The 19,145-nt window shown below is 51.9% G+C and overlaps 1 protein-coding gene across 1 annotated transcript in view; it reads right to left on the bottom strand.

Moving 5' to 3' along the window:
* The window catches only part of TONSL (tonsoku like, DNA repair protein), a 94,132-nt gene extending 79,574 nt beyond the window's left edge, over positions 1–14,558 (bottom strand). The window contains exons 1-6 of the mRNA XM_086877294.1: positions 14,516–14,558; positions 10,749–10,844; positions 7,768–7,857; positions 7,393–7,541; positions 5,062–5,329; positions 2,084–2,213 (exon numbers count right to left, since the gene is read on the bottom strand). Of these exons, the coding sequence (XP_086733420.1) occupies positions 2,084–2,213; positions 5,062–5,329; positions 7,393–7,541; positions 7,768–7,857; positions 10,749–10,844; positions 14,516–14,558 (776 nt within the window). The remainder of the gene's footprint in view (positions 1–2,083; positions 2,214–5,061; positions 5,330–7,392; positions 7,542–7,767; positions 7,858–10,748; positions 10,845–14,515) is intronic.
* Between the last annotated feature and the right edge of the window lie 4,587 nt (positions 14,559–19,145).

Raw genomic sequence — 19,145 nt, 5'->3', positions numbered from 1 at the left:
AAATTCCTGGAATTCCCAGCTCTAAATCCTGAAATCCCTGGAATTCCTGACCCCAAATCCCAAAATTCTGCTCTGAAATCCCAGGATTTCTGATCCCAAATCCCAAAATCCCTGCAATTCCCAACTCCAAACCCCACAATCCTCCCAAATCTCAGAATTCCCGGCCCCAATTCCCATCCCCAGGACTCCCAGAATTCCCGGAATTCCCAGGATTCCCGGGATTCCCAGAATTCCCCTCGCTCACTCGGCCAGGCGGGCGCTGTCCCGGAGCAGCCGGGCGCTCTCGGAGCCGTTCCCCAGGGATTCCCGACCCCCAATCCCGGAATTCCCCACCCCAATTCCCATTCCCAGGACTCCCAGGACTCCCAGAATTCCCAGGATTCCCGGAATTCCCGGAATTCCCAACTCCAAATCCCAAAATCCCTGGAATTCCCGACCCCAAATCCCAAAATTCTGCTCTGAAATCCCAGGATTTCTGCTCCCAAATCCTGGAATTCCCAGAATTCCCAATCCCAAATCCCGAATTTCCTGAAACTCCCAACCCCAAATCCTGAAATTCCTGAAATTCCTGATCCCAAATCCCAAAATTCCTGGAATTCCCAACCCCAAATCCTGAAATTCCTGAAATTCCCAACCCCAAATCCCAAAATCCCTGGAATTCCTGACCCCAAATCCTGAAATTCCTGAAATTCCCAACCCCAAATCCCAAAATCCCTGGAATTCCTGACCCCAAACCCTGAAATCCTTGGCATTCCCGACCCCAAATCCCAAAATTCTGCTCTGAAATCCCAGGATTTCTGATCCCAAATCCCAAAATCCCTGGAATTCCCAACTCCAAACCCCACAATCCTCCCAAATCTCAGAATTCCCGGCCCCAATTCCCATTCCCAGAATTCCCAGGACTCCCAGAATTCCCGGAATTCCCAGAATTCCCCTCGCTCACTCGGCCAGCCGGGCGCTCTCGGAGCCGTTCCCGAGGGATTCCCGACCCCCAGTCCCGGAATTCCCGGCCCCAATTCCCATCCCCAGGACTCCCAGGATTCCCAGGATTCCCAGAATTCCCAGGATTCCCAGAATTCCTGGAATTCCCAACTCTAAATCCTGAAATCCCTGGAATTCCTGACCCCAAATCCCAAAATTCTGCTCTGAAATCCCAGCATTTCTGATCCCAAATCCCAAAATCCCTGGAATTCCCAACTCCAAACCCCACAATCCTCCCAAATCTCAGAATTCCCGACCCCAATTCCCATTCCCAGGATTCCCAGGATTCCCGGAATTCCCGGAATTCCCAGAATTCCCTCGCTCACTTGGCCAGGCGGGCGCTGTCCCGGAGCAGCCGGGCGCTCTCGGAGCCGTTCCCCAGGGATTCCCGACCCCCAATCCCAGAATTCCCAGCCCCAATTCCCATTCCCAGGATTCCCAGGATTCCCAGGATTCCCAGAATTCCCGGAATTCCCGGAATTCCCGATCCTCACTCGGCCAGGCGGGCGCTGTCCCGGAGCAGCCGGGCGCTCTCGGAGCCGTTCCCGAGGGATTCCCGACCCCCAATCCCGGAATTCCCATCCCCAGGATTCCCAGGACTCCCGGAATTCCCAGAATTCCCAGAATTCCCGGAATTCCCGATCCTCACTCGGCCAGGCGGGCGCTGTCCCGGAGCAGCCGGGCGCTCTCGGAGCCGTTCCCCAGGGATTCCCGACCCCCAATCCCGGAATTCCCATTCCCAGGATTCCCAGAATTCCCGGAATTCCCAGAATTCCCGGAATTCCCTGATCCTCACTCGGCCAGGCGGGCGCTGTCCCGGAGCAGCCGGGCGCTCTCGGAGCCGTTCCCCAGGGATTCCCGACCCCCAATCCTGGAATTCCCATTCCCAGAATTCCCAGGATTCCCAGAATTCCCGGAATTCCCAGAATTCCCCGATCCTCACTCGGCCAGGCGGGCGCTGTCCCGGAGCAGCCGGGCGCTCTCGGAGCCGTTCCCCAGGGATTCCCAACCCCCAATCCCGGAATTCCCGACCCCAATTCCCATCCCCAGAATTCCCAGGATTCCCAGAATTCCCGGAATTCCCGGAATTCCCCTCACTCACTCGGCCAGGCGGGCGCTGTCCCGGAGCAGCCGGGCGCTCTCGGAGCCGTTCCCCAGGGATTCCTGGACGAGGCCGAGGTTGAGGAAGAGGCGGCTCCGGATCTGAGCCAGGTCCCGGCCCGGCAGCGCCCCTGGAAAACACCGGGAATGCCGGGAACGCCGGGAATGGGGTGGGAATGGCAGGAATGGGGTGGGAATGGGGTGGGAATGGTGGGAATGGGGTGGGAACGCCGGGAATGGGATCGGGAATTCCGAGATTTGGGATCAGAATCCCAGGATTTGGGGTCAGAATCCCAGGATTCGTGGTCAGAATCCCAGGATTTGGGGTCAGAATTCCAGGATTTGGGGTCAGAATCCCAGGATTTGGGGTCAGAATCCCAGGATTTGGGGTCAGAATTCCAGGATTTGGGGTCAGAATCCCAGGATTTGGGGTCAGAATCCCAGGATTTGGGGTCAGAATCCCAGGATTTGGGGTCGGAATCCCAGGATTTGGGGTCAGAATTCCAGGATTTGGGGTCAGAATCCCAGGATTTGGGGTCGGAATCCCAGGATTTGGGGTCAGAATCCCAGGATTTGGGGTCGGAATCCCAGGATTTGGGGTCAGAATTCCAGGATTTGGGGTCAGAATCCCAGGATTTGGGGTCAGAATCCCAGGATTTGGGGTCGGAATCCCAGGATTTCAGGGTCAGAATTCCCGGGAATCCCAGGATTCGTGGTCAGAATCCCAGGATTTGGGGTCAGAATTCCAGGATTTGGGGTCAGAATCCCAGGATTTGGGGTCGGAATCCCAGGATTTGGGGTCAGAATCCCAGGATTTGGGGTCAGAATCCCAGGATTTGGGGTCAGAATCCCAGGATTCGAGATCAGAAATCCCAGGAATCCTGGGAATCCCAGGATTTAGGATAAGAATTCCCAGGAATCCCAGGATTGGGGATCAGAATTCTCGGGAATCCCAGGATTCAGGATCAGAATCCCAGGATTTGGGATGAGAATTCCAGGATTCAGGGTCAGAATTCCCGGGAATCCCAGGAATCCCAGGATTTGGGGTGAGAATTCCCGGGATTTGGGGTCAGAATTCCTGGGATTTGGGGTTAGAATTCCTGGGATTTGGGGTCAGAATTCCCAGGATTTGGGGTGAGAATTCCAGGATTGGGGATGAGAATTCCCGGGATTTGGGGTGAGAATTCCCAGGATTTGGGGTGAGAATTCCAGGATTGGGGATGAGAATTCCCGGGATTTGGGGTGAGAATTCCCGGGCTTTGGGGTGAGAATTCCCGGGATTGGGGTGAGAATTCCCGGGATTTGGGGTCAGAATTCCCGGGATTTGGGATGAGAATTCCCAGGATTTGGGGTGAGAATTCCCGGGATTTGGGGTGAGAATTCCCGGGATTTGGGGTCAGAATTCCCGGGATTTGGGGTGAGAATTCCCGGGATTTGGGGTGAGAATTCCCGGGATTTGGGGTCAGAATTCCCGGGATTGGGGTGAGAATTCCCAGGATTTGGGGTGAGAATTCCCAGATTTGGGGTGAGAATTCCCAGATTTGGGGTGAGAATTCCCAGATTTGGGATGAGAATTCCCGGGATTTGGGGATGAGAATTCCCGGGATTTGGGGTGAGAATTCCCGGGATTTGGGGTGAGAATTCCCAGGATTTGGGGATGAGAATTCCCAGGATTTGGGATGAGAATTCCCGGGATTTGGGGTCAGAATTCCCGGGATTTGGGGTCAGAATTCCCGGGATTTGGGGTGAGAATTCCCGGGATTTGGGGTCAGAATTCCCGGGATTTGGGGTCAGAATTCCCGGGATTTGGGGATGAGAATTCCCAGGATTTGGGGTGAGAATTCCCGGGATTTGGGGTGAGAATTCCCGGGATTTGGGGTGAGAATTCCCAGGATTTGGGGTGAGAATTCCCGGGATTTGGGGATGAGAATTCCCAGGATTTGGGGTGAGAATTCCCGGGATTTGGGGTGAGAATTCCAGGATTGGGGATGAGAATTCCCAGGATTTGGGGTGAGAATTCCCGGGATTTGGGATGAGAATTCCCGGGATTTGGGATGAGAATTCCCGGGATTTGGGGTGAGAATTCCCAGGATTTGGGGTGAGAATTCCCGGGCTTTGGGGTGAGAATTCCCGGGATTTGGGGTGAGAATTCCCGGGATTTGGGATGAGAATTCCCGGGATTTGGGGTGAGAATTCCAGGATTTGGGGTGAGAATTCCCGGGATTTGGGGTGAGAATTCCCAGGATTTGGGGTGAGAATTCCCGGGATTTGGGGTGAGAATTCCCGGGATTTGGGGTGAGAATTCCCAGGATTGGGGATGAGAATTCCCGGGATTTGGGGTGAGAATTCCCGGGATTTGGGGTGAGAATTCCCAGGATTTGGGGTCAGAATTCCCGGGATTTGGGGTGAGAATTCCAGGATTGGGGGTGAGAATTCCCAGGATTTGGGGATGAGAATTCCCGGGATTTGGGGTGAGAATTCCCGGGATTTGGGGTGAGAATTCCAGGATTGGGGATGAGAATTCCCAGGCTTTGGGGGCGAGAATTCCCAGGCTTTGGGGTGAGAATTCCCGGGATTTGGGGTGATAATTCCCAGGATTTGGGGTGAGAATTCCCAGGATTTGGGGATGAGAATTCCCAGGATTTGGGGTGAGAATTCCCGGGATTTGGGGTGAGAATTCCCGGGATTGGGGATGAGAATTCCCGGGATTTGGGGTGAGAATTCCCGGGATTTGGGGTGAGAATTCCCAGGATTTGGGGTGAGAATTCCCAGGATTTGGGATGAGAATTCCCAGGATTTGGGGATGAGAATTCCCGGGCTTTGGGGTGAGAATTCCCGGGATTTGGGGATGAGAATTCCCGAGATTTGGGGGTGAGAATTCCCGGGATTTGGGGTGAGAATTCCCGAGATTTGGGGTGAGAATTCCCGAGATTTGGGGTGAGAATTCCCGGGATTGGGGTGAGAATTCCCGGGATTCACCTTCCAGCCGCGTCTCCACGATGTCCAGGCTGGTCTGGAACGCCTCCAGCGCCCGTCCCAGCGCCGCCCCCGCCGGGGCCCCGCCCCCGCCGCCGCCGCCGCCGCCCGTTCCCGACGATCCCGGCGGGAATTCCGGGAATTCCGCGGGATCCGGAGGCTGCGGCTCCTCGGCCAGGAGCAGGAAGGTCCTGCCCACGGTGGCCCAGGCTCGCTGCTCCTCCAGCGCGTCCGACAGCGCCCGCGCCCCCAGCAGGTGCTGCCGCTGGTGCTGAGCGGAAAGTTCCGGAAGAAACACGGGAAAGTCAAGGGAAAGGGCGGGAATTCCGTCCTCCCCCATCCAGAAAACCCCGGCCCGGGATCAGAAAATCCCCTTCGGAATCCTCAGATTCGGTGCTGGAGTTCACAAAGCTGATCCCAGCTTCCCCAAATCCCCGAAATCCAATCCCAAATCCCCAAAATTCAATCACAAATCCCCAAAATCCCCTCCCAAATCCCAAAATCCAACCCCAAATCCCATTCCAGAATTCCCAAAAATCCAATCCCAGAATTCCCAAAATCCCCTCCCAAAATCCCAAAATCCAACCCCAAATCCCATTCCAGAATTCCCAAAATCCAACCCCAGAATTCCCAAATACATTCCCAGAATTCCCAAAATCCAACCCCAAAATTCCCAAAATCCAACCCCAGAATTCCCAAATCCCAAAATCCCAGAATTCCCAAAATACAAACCCGGAATTCCCAAATCCAACCCAGAATCCCAAATTCCATTCCCAGACCCCCCAAAATCCCCTCCCAAAATTCCAAATCTCTTCCCAAATCCCAAAATCCAAATCCAGAATTCCCAAATCCAATCCCAGAATTCCCAAATCCAATCCCAGATCCCCAAAATCCAATCCCAGAATTCCCAAATCTCCTCCCAAATCCAACCCCAGAATTCCCAAATCCAACCCCAGAATCCCCAAAATCCAATCCCAGAACCCCCAAAACCCCCAAATTCCCTCCCAGAATTCCAAATCTCCTCCCAAATCCCAAAATCCATTCCCAGAATTCCCAAATCCAATCCCAGAATTCCCAAATCCATTCCCAGAATTCCCAAATCCAATCCCAGAATTCCCAAATCCAACCCCAGAATTCCCAAATCCAACCCCAGAATTCCCAAAATCCCAGCCCAGAATTCCCAAATCCAACCCCAGAATTCCCAAAATCCAACCCCAAATCCCAAAATCCAATCCCAGAATTCCCAAATCCAATCCCAAAATTCCCAAATCCAACCCCAAATCCCAAAATCCAATCTCAGAATTCCCAAAATCCAATCCCAGAATTCCCAAAATCCCCTCCCAAATCCCCAAAATCCAATCCCAGAATTCCCAAATCAAATCCCAGATCCCAAAATCCAACCCCAGAATTCCAAAATCCAACCTCAGAATTCCCAAATCCAACCCCAGAATTCCCAAATCCAATCCCAGAATTCCCAAATCCATTCCCAGATTTCCAAATCTCCTCCCAAATTCCCAAAATCCAATCCCAGAATCTCCAAATCACCCAAATTCCTGCCCAAAACTCCTCACAAATCCCCAAAATCTCCTCCCAAATCCAGAATTCCCAAATCCAATATCAGAATTCCCAAAATACAAACCCAGAATTCCCAAATCCCAACCCAGAATTCCCAAATCCAATCCCAGAATTCCCAAATCCAACCCAGAATTCCCAAATCCAATCCCAGAATTCCCAAATCCAACCCAGAATTCCCAAATCCAATCCCAGAATTCCCAAATCCAATCCCAGAATTCCCAAATCTCCTCCCAAATCCACTCCCAGAATTCCCAAATCCAACCCCAAATCCCAAAATCCAATCTCAGAATTCCCAAAATCCAATCTCAGAATTCCCAAATCTCCTCCCAAATCCCCAAAATCCAATCTCAGAATTCCCAAAATCCAACCCCAAATCCCAAAATCCAACCCCAGAATTCCCAAAATCCCCTCCCAAATCCCAAAATCCAATCCCAGAATTCCCAAATCAAATCCCAGATCCCAAAATCCAATCCCAGAATTCCCAAATCCAATCCCAGAATTCCCAAATCCAATCCCAGAATTCCCAAATCTCCTCCCAAATCCAATCCCTGAATTCCCAAATCCACTCCCAGATCCCCAAAATCCAATCCCAGCATTCCCAAAATACAAACCCGGAATTCCCAAATCCAACCCCAGAATCTCCAAATCCCCCAAATCCCCTCCCAAACCCCCTCCCAAATCCCCCAAATCCCCCTCCCAATCCCCTCCCAACCCCCCAGGAATTGCAGGAATTCCGGGAATTCCCGTTTTTTCCCGTACCCAGAGGGCCTCTGGGAAGCGGCGCAGCTCGGCCAGGCGCTCGCCGATTTTCCGGTGAGCCACGGCACAGCCCAGGGGATCGGGAGCGGGAGCGGCCTCCAGGAGCCGCAGCTGATCCCGGTGCTCCCGCAGAGCCGCCCGGAAACGGCCTGGGAAACAAACAGGGAATGGGATCCAGGGGATCCAGGGGATCCAGGGGATCATTGGGATCCATGGGATCATTGGGATCATTGGGATCCAGGGGATCATTGGGAATGGGATCATTGGGATCATTGGGATCACTGGGAATGGGATCATTGGGATCACTGGGATCATTGGGATCATTGGGATCACTGGGAATGGGATCATTGGGATCATTGGGATCATTGGGGTCATTGGGATCATTGGGATCCATGGGATCCATGGGAATGGGATCCAGGAGCCGCAGCTGATCCCGGTGCTCCCGCAGAGCCGCCCGGAAACGGCCTGGGAAACAAACAGGGAATGGGATCATGGGGATCCAGGGGATCCAGGGGATCCAGGGGATCATTGGGATCATTGGGATCCAGGGGATCATTGGGATCATTGGGATCCAGGGGATCGGGAGCGGGAGCGGCCTCCAGGAGCCGCAGCTGATCCCGGTGCTCCCGCAGAGCCGCACGGAAACGGCCTGGGAAACAAACAGGGAATGGGATCCAGGGGATCCAGGGGATCACTGGGATCACTGGGATCACTGGGATCAATGGGATCATTGGGATCCAGGGGAATGGGATCATTGGGATCATTGGGATCATTGGGATCATTGGGATCCTTGGGATCATTTGGATTATTGGGATCATTGGGATCCTTGGGATCATTGGGAATGGGATCATTGGGAATGGGATCATTGGGATCATTGGGATCATTGGGAATGGGATCAATGGGATCATTGGGATCCATGGGATCCATGAGCCGCAGCTGATCCCGGTGCTCCCGCAGAGCCGCACGGAAACGGCCTGGGAAACAAACAGGGAATGGGATCCAGGGGATCACTGGGATCCGTGGGAATGGGATCAATGGGATCCATGGGAATGGGATCCAGGAGCCGCAGCTGATCCCGGTGCTCCCGGAGAGCCGCATGGAAATGGCCTGGGAAACAAACCGGGAATGGGAAACCGGCAATGGGAAACCGGGAATGGGATCCTTGGGAATGGGATTTGGAATGGGATATTGAGATCCATGGGATTGGGAATGGGATTGGATCCATGGGATTGGGATCCATGGGATCCATGGGATCCATGGGATTGGGTCTGGATTGGATCCATGGGATTGGGATCCATGGGATCCATGGGATTGGGAATGGGATTGGATCCATGGGATTGGAATCCATGGGATCCATGGGATCCATGGGATTGGGAATGGGATTGGATCCATGGGATCCATGGGATTGGGATTGGATCCATGGGATCCATGGGATTGGGATTGGATCCATGGGATTGGGATCCATGGGATCCATGGGATTGGGATCCATGGGATCCATGGGATTGAGGTTGGGTCTGGATTGGATCCATGGGATTGGGATCCATGGGATCCATGGGATTGGGATCCATGGGATCCATGGGATTGAGGTTGGGTCTGGATTGGATCCATGGGATCCATGGGATTGGGAATGGGATTGGATCCATGGGATCCATGGGATTGGGAATGGGATTGGATCCATGGGATTGGGATTCATGGGATCCATGGGATTGGGATCCATGGGATCCATGGGATTGAGGTTGGGTCTGGATTGGATCCATGGGATTGGGATCCATGGGATCCATGGGATTGGGATCCATGGGATCCATGGGATCCATGGGATTGGGAATGGGATTGGATCCATGGGATCCATGGGATTGGGAATGGGATTGGATCCATGGGATTGGGATTCATGGGATCCATGGGATTGAGGTTGGGTCTGGATTGGATCCATGGGATTGGAATCCATGGGATTTGGATCCATGGGACTGGGATTGGGATCCATGGGATTGAGGTTGGGATCCATGGGATGGAAAAAGAACACCAATGGGACAGAACGGGAACAGGAATGGGAACGGGAATGGGAATGGAATGGGACAGGAATGGAACGTTCCAGAGGTTCTGCCAACCCCACCTGGCCCAAATCCCAGGCCAGAATTCCCAAAATCTCCTTCCAGTCCCCCAACCCCATTCCCAGTTCCCCATTCCCAGTTTCCCATTCCCAGTTCCCATTCCCATTCCCAGTTCCCCATTCCCCATTCCCACTTTCCCATTCCCATTTTTCCCATTCCCCCAATCCCAGTTTCCCATCCCCACTTTCCCAATCCCAGTTTCCCATTCCCAGTTTCCCATTCCCAGTTTCCCCATCCCCATTCCCACTTTCCCATTCCCATTTTCCCATTCCCATTCCCAGTTCCCATTTTCCCATTCCCCATTCCCCATCCCCATTCCCATTTTCCCATTCCCAGTTCCCCATTCCCATTCCCAGTTTCCCATTCCCAGTTCCCATTCCCAATTTCCCATTTCCATTCCCCATTCCCATTTTCCCATTCCCAGTTTCCCATTCCCATTCCCAGTTTTTCCCATTCCCATTCCCAGTTTCCCATTCCCATTCCCAGTTTCCCATTCCCCATTCCCATTCCCAGTTTCCCATTTCCCCATTCCCAATTCCCATTTTCCCATTCCCATTTTCCCATTCCCATTCCCATTTTCCCATTCCCATTTTCCCATTCCCAGTTTCCCATTCCCATTCCCAGTTTCCCATTCCCATTCCCAGTTCCCCATTCCCATTTCCCATTCCCAGTTTCCCATCCCCATTCCCATTCCCATTCCCAGTTCCCCATTCCCATTCCCAGTTTCCCATTCCCATTCCCAGTTCCCCATTCCCATTCCCAGTTTCCCATTCCCAGTTTCCCATTTCCCATTCCCATTCCCAGTTTCCCATTCCCAGTTTCCCATTCCCCATTCCCAGTTTCCCATTCCCCATTCCCATTCCCAGTTTCCCATTTCCCATTCCCAATTCCCCACTTTCCCATTCCCATTTTCCCATTCCCAGTTTCCCATTCCCCATTCCCAGTTCCCCATCCCCATTCCCATTTTCCCATTCCCATTTTCCCATTCCCATTCCCAGTTCCCATTTTCCCATTCCCAGTTCCCATTCCCCATTCCCCATCCCCATTCCCATTTCCCATTCCCAGTTTCCCATTCCCAGTTCCCATTCCCATTCCCAGTTTCCCATCCCCATTCCCAGTTCCCATTCCCATTCCCAGTTCCCCATTCCCACTTTCCCATTCCCATTTTCCCATTCCCAGTTTCCCATTCCCAGTTTCCCATTCCCAGTTTTTTCCCATTCCCAGTTTTTCCCCATTCCCGTCTCTCACCGTGTCCCGCCAGGATCTCTCCCAGGCGCTCGCAGGCCGCCGCCGCCTCCGAGGCTTTCCCCAGGCGCTGCCACTTTTCCTTGGATTTCTGCAGCTCTGGGAAAAACCGGGAATGCTCTCCTCAAACCCCGGGGAAACACCGGGAATCCCGGGAAAAAAACACGGGAAAACGGCGGGAATTGGGGGGAAAGGATGGGAGGGGGGCTCGGGGGGAAAGGATCCGGGAATTGCTGGGAAAATCCAGGGAATTCCCATAAAAAAACAGGGAATTCTCAAAAATGTCCAGGGAATTCCTGCAAAAATCCAGGAATTCTCAAAAATATCCAGGGAATTCCTGCAAAAATCCAGGGAATTCTCAAAAATATCCAGGGAATTCCCACAAAAAAACAGGGAATTCTCAAAAATATCCAGGGAATTCCCACCAAAAAAACAGGGAATTCTCAAAAATATCCAGGGAATTCCTGCAAAAATCCAGGGAATTCTCAAAAATATCCAGGGAATTCCTGCAAAAATCCAGGGAACTCTCAAAAATATCCAGGGAATTCCCATAAAAATCCAGGGAACTCTCAAAAATATCCAGGGAATTCCCACCAAAAAAACAGGGAATTCTCAAAAATATCCAGGGAATTCCTGCAAAAATCCAGGAATTCTCAAAAATATCCAGGGAATTCCTGCAAAAATCCAGGAATTCTCAAAAATATCCAGGGAATTCCTGCAAAAATCCAGGGAATTCTCAAAAATATCCAGGGAATTCCCATAAAAATCCAAGGAATTCTCAAAAATATCCAGGGAATTCCTGCAAAAATCCAGGGAATTCTCAAAAATATCCAGGGAATTCCCACCAAAAAAACAGGGAATTCTCAAAAATATCCAGGGAATTCCTGCAAAAATCCAGGGAATTCTCAAAAATGTCCAGGGAATTCCCACAAAAATCCAGGGAATTCTCAAAAATATCCAGGGAATTCCCACCAAAAAAACAGGGAACTCTCAAAAATATCCAGGGAATTCCCACCAAAAAAACAGGGAATTCTCAAAAATATCCAGGGAATTCCTATAAAAATCCAGGGAATTCTCAAAAATATCCAGGGAATTCCCATAAAAATATCCAGGGAATTCTCAAAAATATCCAGGGAATTCCTGCAAAAATCCAAGGAATTCTCAAAAATATCCAGGGAATTCCCATAAAAATCCAGGGAATTCTCAAAAATATCCAGGGAATTCCTGCAAAAATCCAGGAATTCTCAAAAATATCCAGGGAATTCCTGCAAAAATCCAGGGAATTCTCAAAAATATCCAGGGAATTCCCATAAAAAATTCAGGGAACTCCCACGAAAATCCAAGGAATTCCAGTGAAAATTCAGGGAATTCCAGCAAAAATTCAGGGAATTTCTGAAAAAAAAATCCAGAGAATTCTCACATAAAAAATCTAGGGAATTCCCATTAAAAAATTCAGGGAATTCCTTTAGGGATCCAGGGAATTCCCATTAAAAAATTCAGGGAATTCCCACAAAAAAATGCAGGGAATTCTCAAAAATATCCAGGGAATTCCCGTAAAAAAATTCAGGGACTTCCTAAAAAAATCCAGGGAATTCCTTTAGGGATCCAGGGAATTCCCATAAAAAAATCCAGGGAATTCCCATTAAAAAAATTCAGGAAATTCCCACCAAAAATAATCCGGGGAATTTTCACATAAAAAATTCAGGGAATTCCCACAAAAATCCAGGAAAATCCAGTGAAAAATCCAGGGAATTCCTGCAAAAATCCAGGGAATTTCTGTGAAAATTCAGGGAATTCATGCAAAAAATCCAGGGAATTCCCACAAAATAAATCCAGGGAATTCCCACAAAGATCCAGGGAATTGAAACAAAAATCCAGAGAATTTCCATAAAAAAATTCAGGGAATTCCCACAAAAAAAAAATCCAAGGAATTCTCATAAAAAAATCCAGGGAATCCCCCAAGAATCCAAAGAATTCCCAAAATTTGGGGGATTTTATTCCCCTTGCATTAAAATTGGGGGGGGGTGAAATTTGATTTTTTTGGGGGAAAAAAAGGAGAAATTTAGGGGAAAAAAAGAGAATTTGAGGAGAGAAAAAGAAAATTTAGGGTAGAAAAGGGAAATTTTTTTGGGAAAGAGGAGAATTTATGGGGAAAAAAAATTTTTTGGGGGGGGAAAGGAAAATTTTGTGGGGAAAGAAGAGATTTTTGAGAGGAAATAAAGAATTTGGGGGAGAAAAAAGAATTTGGGGATAAAAAGGAAAATTTGAGGGAAAAAAGGGAGACTTGGGGGGAAAGAATTTTTTGGGAGGGGAAAAAAGGAGAATTTGGGAGAAAAAATAAAATTTGGGGAGAGAAAAGAAAATTTTGTGACAAAAAAAATTTGGGGAGAAAAAAGAAGAATTTGGGGGGGAAAAAAGAAGAATTTTTGGGGGCAAAAAAAGAGAATTTTGAGGTAAAAAATGAGAATTTTGAGGGGATTTTGAGCCACTTTGGGAGGATTTGAGGGACCCTCAGGAGGTTTTAATCATCTGAGGAGATAAAACTTAATTAAAATTAAAATTTTAATTAATTCCTATGAGGGGAATTGGAGCCTCTGGAGGGGATTCAGGAGCCTCGGGAGGAAAATTTGACTTTTTAGATGGAAAAAAGGGAATTTTGGGCGGATTTTTGGCCCTTTTGAGGGGATTTGAACCCAAAATCGTGAGGGGATTTGAGCCCCTGGAAGGAGAATTTGACTTTTTAGGTGGAAAAAAGGGAATTTTGAGACTATTTGGGCCCTTTTAGAGGGATTTGAGCCCAAAATCGTGAGGGGATTTGAGCCCCTGGGAGCATTCAGGAGCCTCGGGAGGAAAATTTGATTTTCTAGGGGGATAAAATGGAATTTTGGGGGTATTTTGGACCCTTTTGGAGGGATTTGAGCCCAAAATAGTGAAGGAATTTGAGTCCCTGTGAGAATTCAGGAACTCCAGAAGGAGAATTTCATTTTTTAGGGGGAAAAAGGGAATTTTGAGGGGATTTTGGGCCCTTTTGGAGGGACTTGAGCCCAAAATCGTGAGGGGATTTGAGCCCTTGGCAGGAGAATTTGATTTTTTTAGGGGGAAAAAGGGAATTTTGAGGGGATTTTGGGCCCTTTTGGAGGGATTTGAGCCCAAAATCGTGAGGGGATTTGAGCCCTTGGCAGGAGAATTTGATTTTTTAAGGAAAAAAGGGAATTTTGAGAGCATTTTGGGCCCTATTGAGGGGATTTGAGCCCAAAATTCTGAGGGGATTTGAGTCCCTGGAAGAATTCAGGAACTCCGGGAGGAGAATTGGATTTTTTAGGGGTAAAAAAAGTAATTTTGAGAGGATTTGGGGCCCTTTTGGAGGTATTTGAGCCCAAAATAGTGAAGGAATTTGAGTCCCTGTGAGAATTCAGGAACTCCAGAAGGAGAATTTCATTTTTTAGGGGGAAAAAAAAGGGAATTTTGAGGGTATTTTGGGCCCTTTTGGAGGGATTTGAGCCTAAAATCGTGAGGGGATTTGAGCCCCTGGGAAAGGTTTGAGAGTTTAAAAAGCCCCGAAGTGAAGATTTCAAGCCCCGTGAGGGGATTCGAGCCCAGGGCGGCCTGAGGGGGAGAAAGGTTGAGGGAACCGCGGGTCCGTCTGAGGAGGTTCCGGCGCAGGAGGAACTCCCCGAGCCCTGAGGGTGCCCGTGCCGCCTCCCAGCCCTGCTTAAAGCCCCTGAAGCGCCGATTAAAACGCGTTAAACGCCATTAAAGCCCCGACTCACGGCGGATCTCCCGCTCCGCCTCAGCGCTCAGCTCGCCCGCCATTCCCGCCGCTGTCCGTCACCACGCCCCCCTCGCGTTCTGATTGGCTGAGCGCCGGTGATTCCACCAATCAACGCCCGGACAGGCGGGATCGGCCGCGCCTATTGGTCAGGAGAGACGAAGTCCCGCCCCGTCGGTGAGGCGGGAAAAAGGCGCTTCCGCCCTCCCCGGAGCGGCCGCGGGGCATCATGGGAAGGGGGTGGCGCCCCCTGGCGGCTCCCAGCGGCTCCCAGTAACTCCCAGTAACTCCCAGTAACTCCCAGTGACTCCCAGTGACTCCCAGTGACTCCCAGTGACTCCCAGTGACTCCCAGTGACTCCCAGTGACTCCCAGTTCACTCCCAGTGACTCCCAGTGACTCCCAGTGACTCCCAGTGACTCCCAGTTCACTCCCAGTGACTCCCAGTGACTCCCAGTGACTCCCAGTGACTCCCAGTGACTCCCAGTTCATTCCCAGTGACTCCCAGTGACTCCCAGTTCACTCCCAGTGACTCCCAGTGACTCCCAGTGACTCCCAGTGACTCCCAGTAACTCCCAGTAACTCCCAGTGACTCCCAGTGACACCCAGTGACTCCCAGTTCATTCCCAGTGACTCCCAGTGACTCCCAGTGACTCCCAGTTCACTCCCAGTTCACTCCCAGTGACTCCCAGTGACTCCCAGTGACTCCCAGTGACTCCCAGTTCATTCCCAGTGACTCCCAGTGACTCCCAGTTCACTCCCAGTTCACTCCCAGTGACTCCCAGTGACTCCCAGTGACTCCCAGTGACTCCCAGTTCACTCCCAGTTCACTCCCAGTAACTCCCAGTAACTCCCAGTGACTCCCAGTTCATTCCCAGTGACTCCCAGTGACTCCCAGTGACTCCCAGTGACTCCCAGTGACTCCCAGTTCACTCCCAGTGACTCCCAGTGACTCCCAGTGACTCCCAGTTCACTCCCAGTGACTCCCAGTAACTCCCAGTGACTCCCAGTGACTCCCAGTGACTCCCAGTTCACTCCCAGTAACTCCCAGTAACTCCCAGTGACTCCCAGTGACTCCCAGTGACTCCCAGTGACTCCCAGTTCACTCCCAGTGACTCCCAGTGACTCCCAGTTCACTCCCAGTGACTCCCAGTTCATTCCCAGTGACTCCCAGTGACTCCCAGTTCACTCCCAGTTCATTCCCAGTGACTCCCAGTGACTCCCAGTGACTCCCAGTTCACTCCCAGTTCACTCCCAGTGACTCCCAGTTCATTCCCAGTGACTCCCAGTGACTCCCAGTAACTCCCAGTGACTCCCAGTTCACTCCCAGTTCACTCCCAGTGACTCCCAGTGACTCCCAGTGACTCCCAGTTCACTCCCAGTTCACTCCCAGTGACTCCCAGTGACTCCCAGTGACTCCCAGTTCACTCCCAGTGACTCCCAGTGACTCCCAGTAACTCCCAGTGACTCCCAGTGACTCCTAATGGCTCCCAGTAACTCCCAGTGACTCCCAGTTCACTCCCAGTGACTCCCAGTGACTCCCAGTTCACTCCCAGTTCACTCCCAGTGACTCCCAGTGACTCCCAGTGACTCCCAGTTCACTCCCAGTTCACTCCCAGTGACTCCCAGTGACTCCCAGTGACTCCCAGTGACTCCCAGTGACTCCCAGTGACTCCCAGTGACTCCCAGCGGCTCCCAGTGACTCCCAGTGACTCCTAATGGCTCCCAGTAACTCCCAGTGACTCCCAGTAACTCCCAGTGACTCCCAGTAACTCCCAGTGACTCCCAGTTCACTCCCAGTGACTCCCAGTGACTCCCAGTTCACTCCCAGTAACTCCCAGTGACTCCCAGTTCACTCCCAGTTCACTCCCAGTGACTCCCAGTAACTCCCAGTGACTCCCAGTTCACTCCCAGTGACTCCCAGTGACTCCCAGTTCACTCCCAGTGACTCCCAGTGACTCCCAGTGACTCCCAGTGACTCCCAGTTCACTCCCAGTAACTCCCAGTGACTCCCAGTGACTCCCAGTAACTCCCAGTGACTCCCAGTTCACTCCCAGTAACTCCCAGTGACTCCCAGTAACTCCCAGTGACTCCCAGTGACTCCCAGTTCACTCCCAGTAACTCCCAGTGACTCCCAGTGACTCCCAGTAACTCCCAGTGACTCCCAGTTCACTCCCAGTGACTCCCAGTGACTCCCAGTTCACTCCCAGTAACTCCCAGTGACTCCCAGTGACTCCCAGTAACTCCCAGTGACTCCCAGTTCACTCCCAGTAACTCCCAGTGACTCCCAGTGACTCCCAGTTCACTCCCAGTGACTCCCAGTGACTCCCAGTTCACTCCCAGTAACTCCCAGTGACTCCCAGTGACTCCCAGTAACTCCCAGTGACTCCCAGTTCACTCCCAGTGACTCCCAGTGACTCCCAGTGACTCCCAGTGACTCCCAGTGACTCCCAGTGACTCCCAGTTCACTCCCAGTGACTCCCAGTGACTCCCAGTTCACTCCCAGTGACTCCCAGTTCACTCCCAGTTCATTCCCAGTGACTCCCAGTGACTCCCAGTGACTCCCAGTGACTCCCAGTTCATTCCCAGTGACTCCCAGTTCATTCCCAGTGACTCCCAGTGACTCCCAGTGACTCCCAGTTCATTCCCAGTGACTCCCAGTAACTCCCAGTAACTCCCAGTGACTCCCAGTGACTCCCAGTGACTCCCAGTGACTCCCAGTGACTCCCTGTGACTCCCAGTGACTCCCAGTGACTCCCAGTAACTCCCAGTGACTCCCAGTGACTCCCTGTGACTCCCAGTTCATTCCCAGTGACTCCCAGTGACTCCCAGTTCATTCCCAGTGACTCCCAGTGACTCCCTGTGACTCCCAGTTCATTCCCAGTGACTCCCAGTGACTCCCAGTGACTCCCAGTGACTCCCAGTGACTCCCTGTGACTCCCAGTTCATTCCCAGTGACTCCCAGTTCACTCCCATTAAATCCCAGTAGCTCCAGGTATCCCAATCCCAGTGCTCCCAAAGCTCCCAGTATCCCCAGGAACCCCATCCCAGTGCTCCCAGTATCCCCAGTATCCTCAGTATCCCAATCCCAGTGCTCCCAGTATTCCCAGTATCCCAATCCCAGTATCCCCAGTATCCCAATCCCAGTATCCCCAGTGCTCCCAGTATCCCCGTCCAAGTGCTCCCAGTATTCCCAGTAACCTGCTCCCAGTGCTCCCAGTATCCCAATCCCAGTGCTCCCAGTATCCCATTATCCCAGTCCCAGTATTCCCAGTATCCCCAGTATCCCAACCCCAGTGCTCCCAGTGCTCCCAGTATCCCAATCCCAGTATCCCAATCCCAGCGCTCCCAGTATCCCAATCCCAGCGCTCCCAGTATTCCCAGTATCCCAGCCCCGGTATTCCCAGTATCCCCAGTATCCCAGTCCCTGTATTCCAGTGCTCCCAGTATTCCCAGTATCCCAATCCCAGTGCTCCCAGTGCTCCCAGTGCTCCCAGTATCCCCAGTATCCCAATCCCAGTGCTCCCAGTGCTCCCAGTAACCTGATCCCAGTGCTCCCAGTGCTCCCAGTGCTCCCAGTATCCCAATCCCAGTATTCCCAGTATCCCAGTCCCAGTGCTCCCAGTATCCCCAGGAACCCCAATCCCAGTGCTCCCAGTGCTCCCAGTATTCCCAGTATCCCAATCCCAGTGCCCCCAGTGCGCCCAGTATCCCGACCCCAGTGCTCCCAGTATCCCAATCCCAGTATCCCAATCCCAGTGCTCCCAGTGCTCCCAGTATCCCAACCCCAGTGCTCCCAGTGCTCCCAGTATCCCAATCCCAGCGCTCCCAGTATCCCATTATCCCAGTCCCGGTATTCCCAGTATTCCCAGTATCCCAGTCCCAGTGGTCCCAGTATCCCAATCCCAGTATTCCAGTGCTCCCAGTATTCCCAGTATCCCAATCCCAGTGCTCCCAGTGCTCCCAGTATTCCCAGTATCCCAATCCCAGTATCCCCAGTATCCCAATCCCAGTGCTCCCAGTGCTCCCAGTATCCCAATCCCAGTGCTCCCAGTATCCCAATCCCAGTATTCCAGTGCTCCCAGTATTCCCAGTATCCCAGTCCCAGTACTCCCAGTATCCCAGTCCCTGTATTCCCAGTATCCCCAGTATCCCAATCCCAGTGCTCCCAGTGCTCCCAGTATCCCAGTGCTCCCAGTATCCCCAGTATTCCCAGTATCCCAATCCCAGTGCTCCCAGTATCCCATTATCCCAGTCCCTGTATTCCCAGTATCCCCAGTATCCCAATCCCAGTGCTCCCAGTGCTCCCAGTATCCCGTCCCAGTGCTCCCAGTGCTCCCAGTGCTCCCAGTATCCCCAGTATCCCAGTCCCAGTGCTCCCAGTGCTCCCAGTAACCTGATCCCAGTGACTCCCAGTGCTCCCAGTATCCCAATCCCAGTATCCCCAGTATCCCAGTCCCAGTGCTCCCAGTGCTCCCAGTATTCCCAGTATCCCAATCCCAGTATCCCCAGTATCCCAATCCCAGTGCTCCCAGTATCCCCAGTATCCCAATCCCAGTGCTCCCAGTATCCCAATCCCAGTATTCCAGTGCTCCCTGTATTCCCAGTATCCCAATCCCAGTGCTCCCAGTA

The sequence above is a fragment of the Cyanistes caeruleus genome, chromosome 1 (assembly GCF_971803275.1).
Source record: "Cyanistes caeruleus chromosome 1, bCyaCae1.hap1.1, whole genome shotgun sequence".
Classification (NCBI taxonomy): domain Eukaryota; kingdom Metazoa; phylum Chordata; class Aves; order Passeriformes; family Paridae; genus Cyanistes; species Cyanistes caeruleus.
The sequence above is the reverse complement of the archived record's forward strand: the minus strand, read 5'-3'. Positions and strand labels throughout refer to the sequence as shown.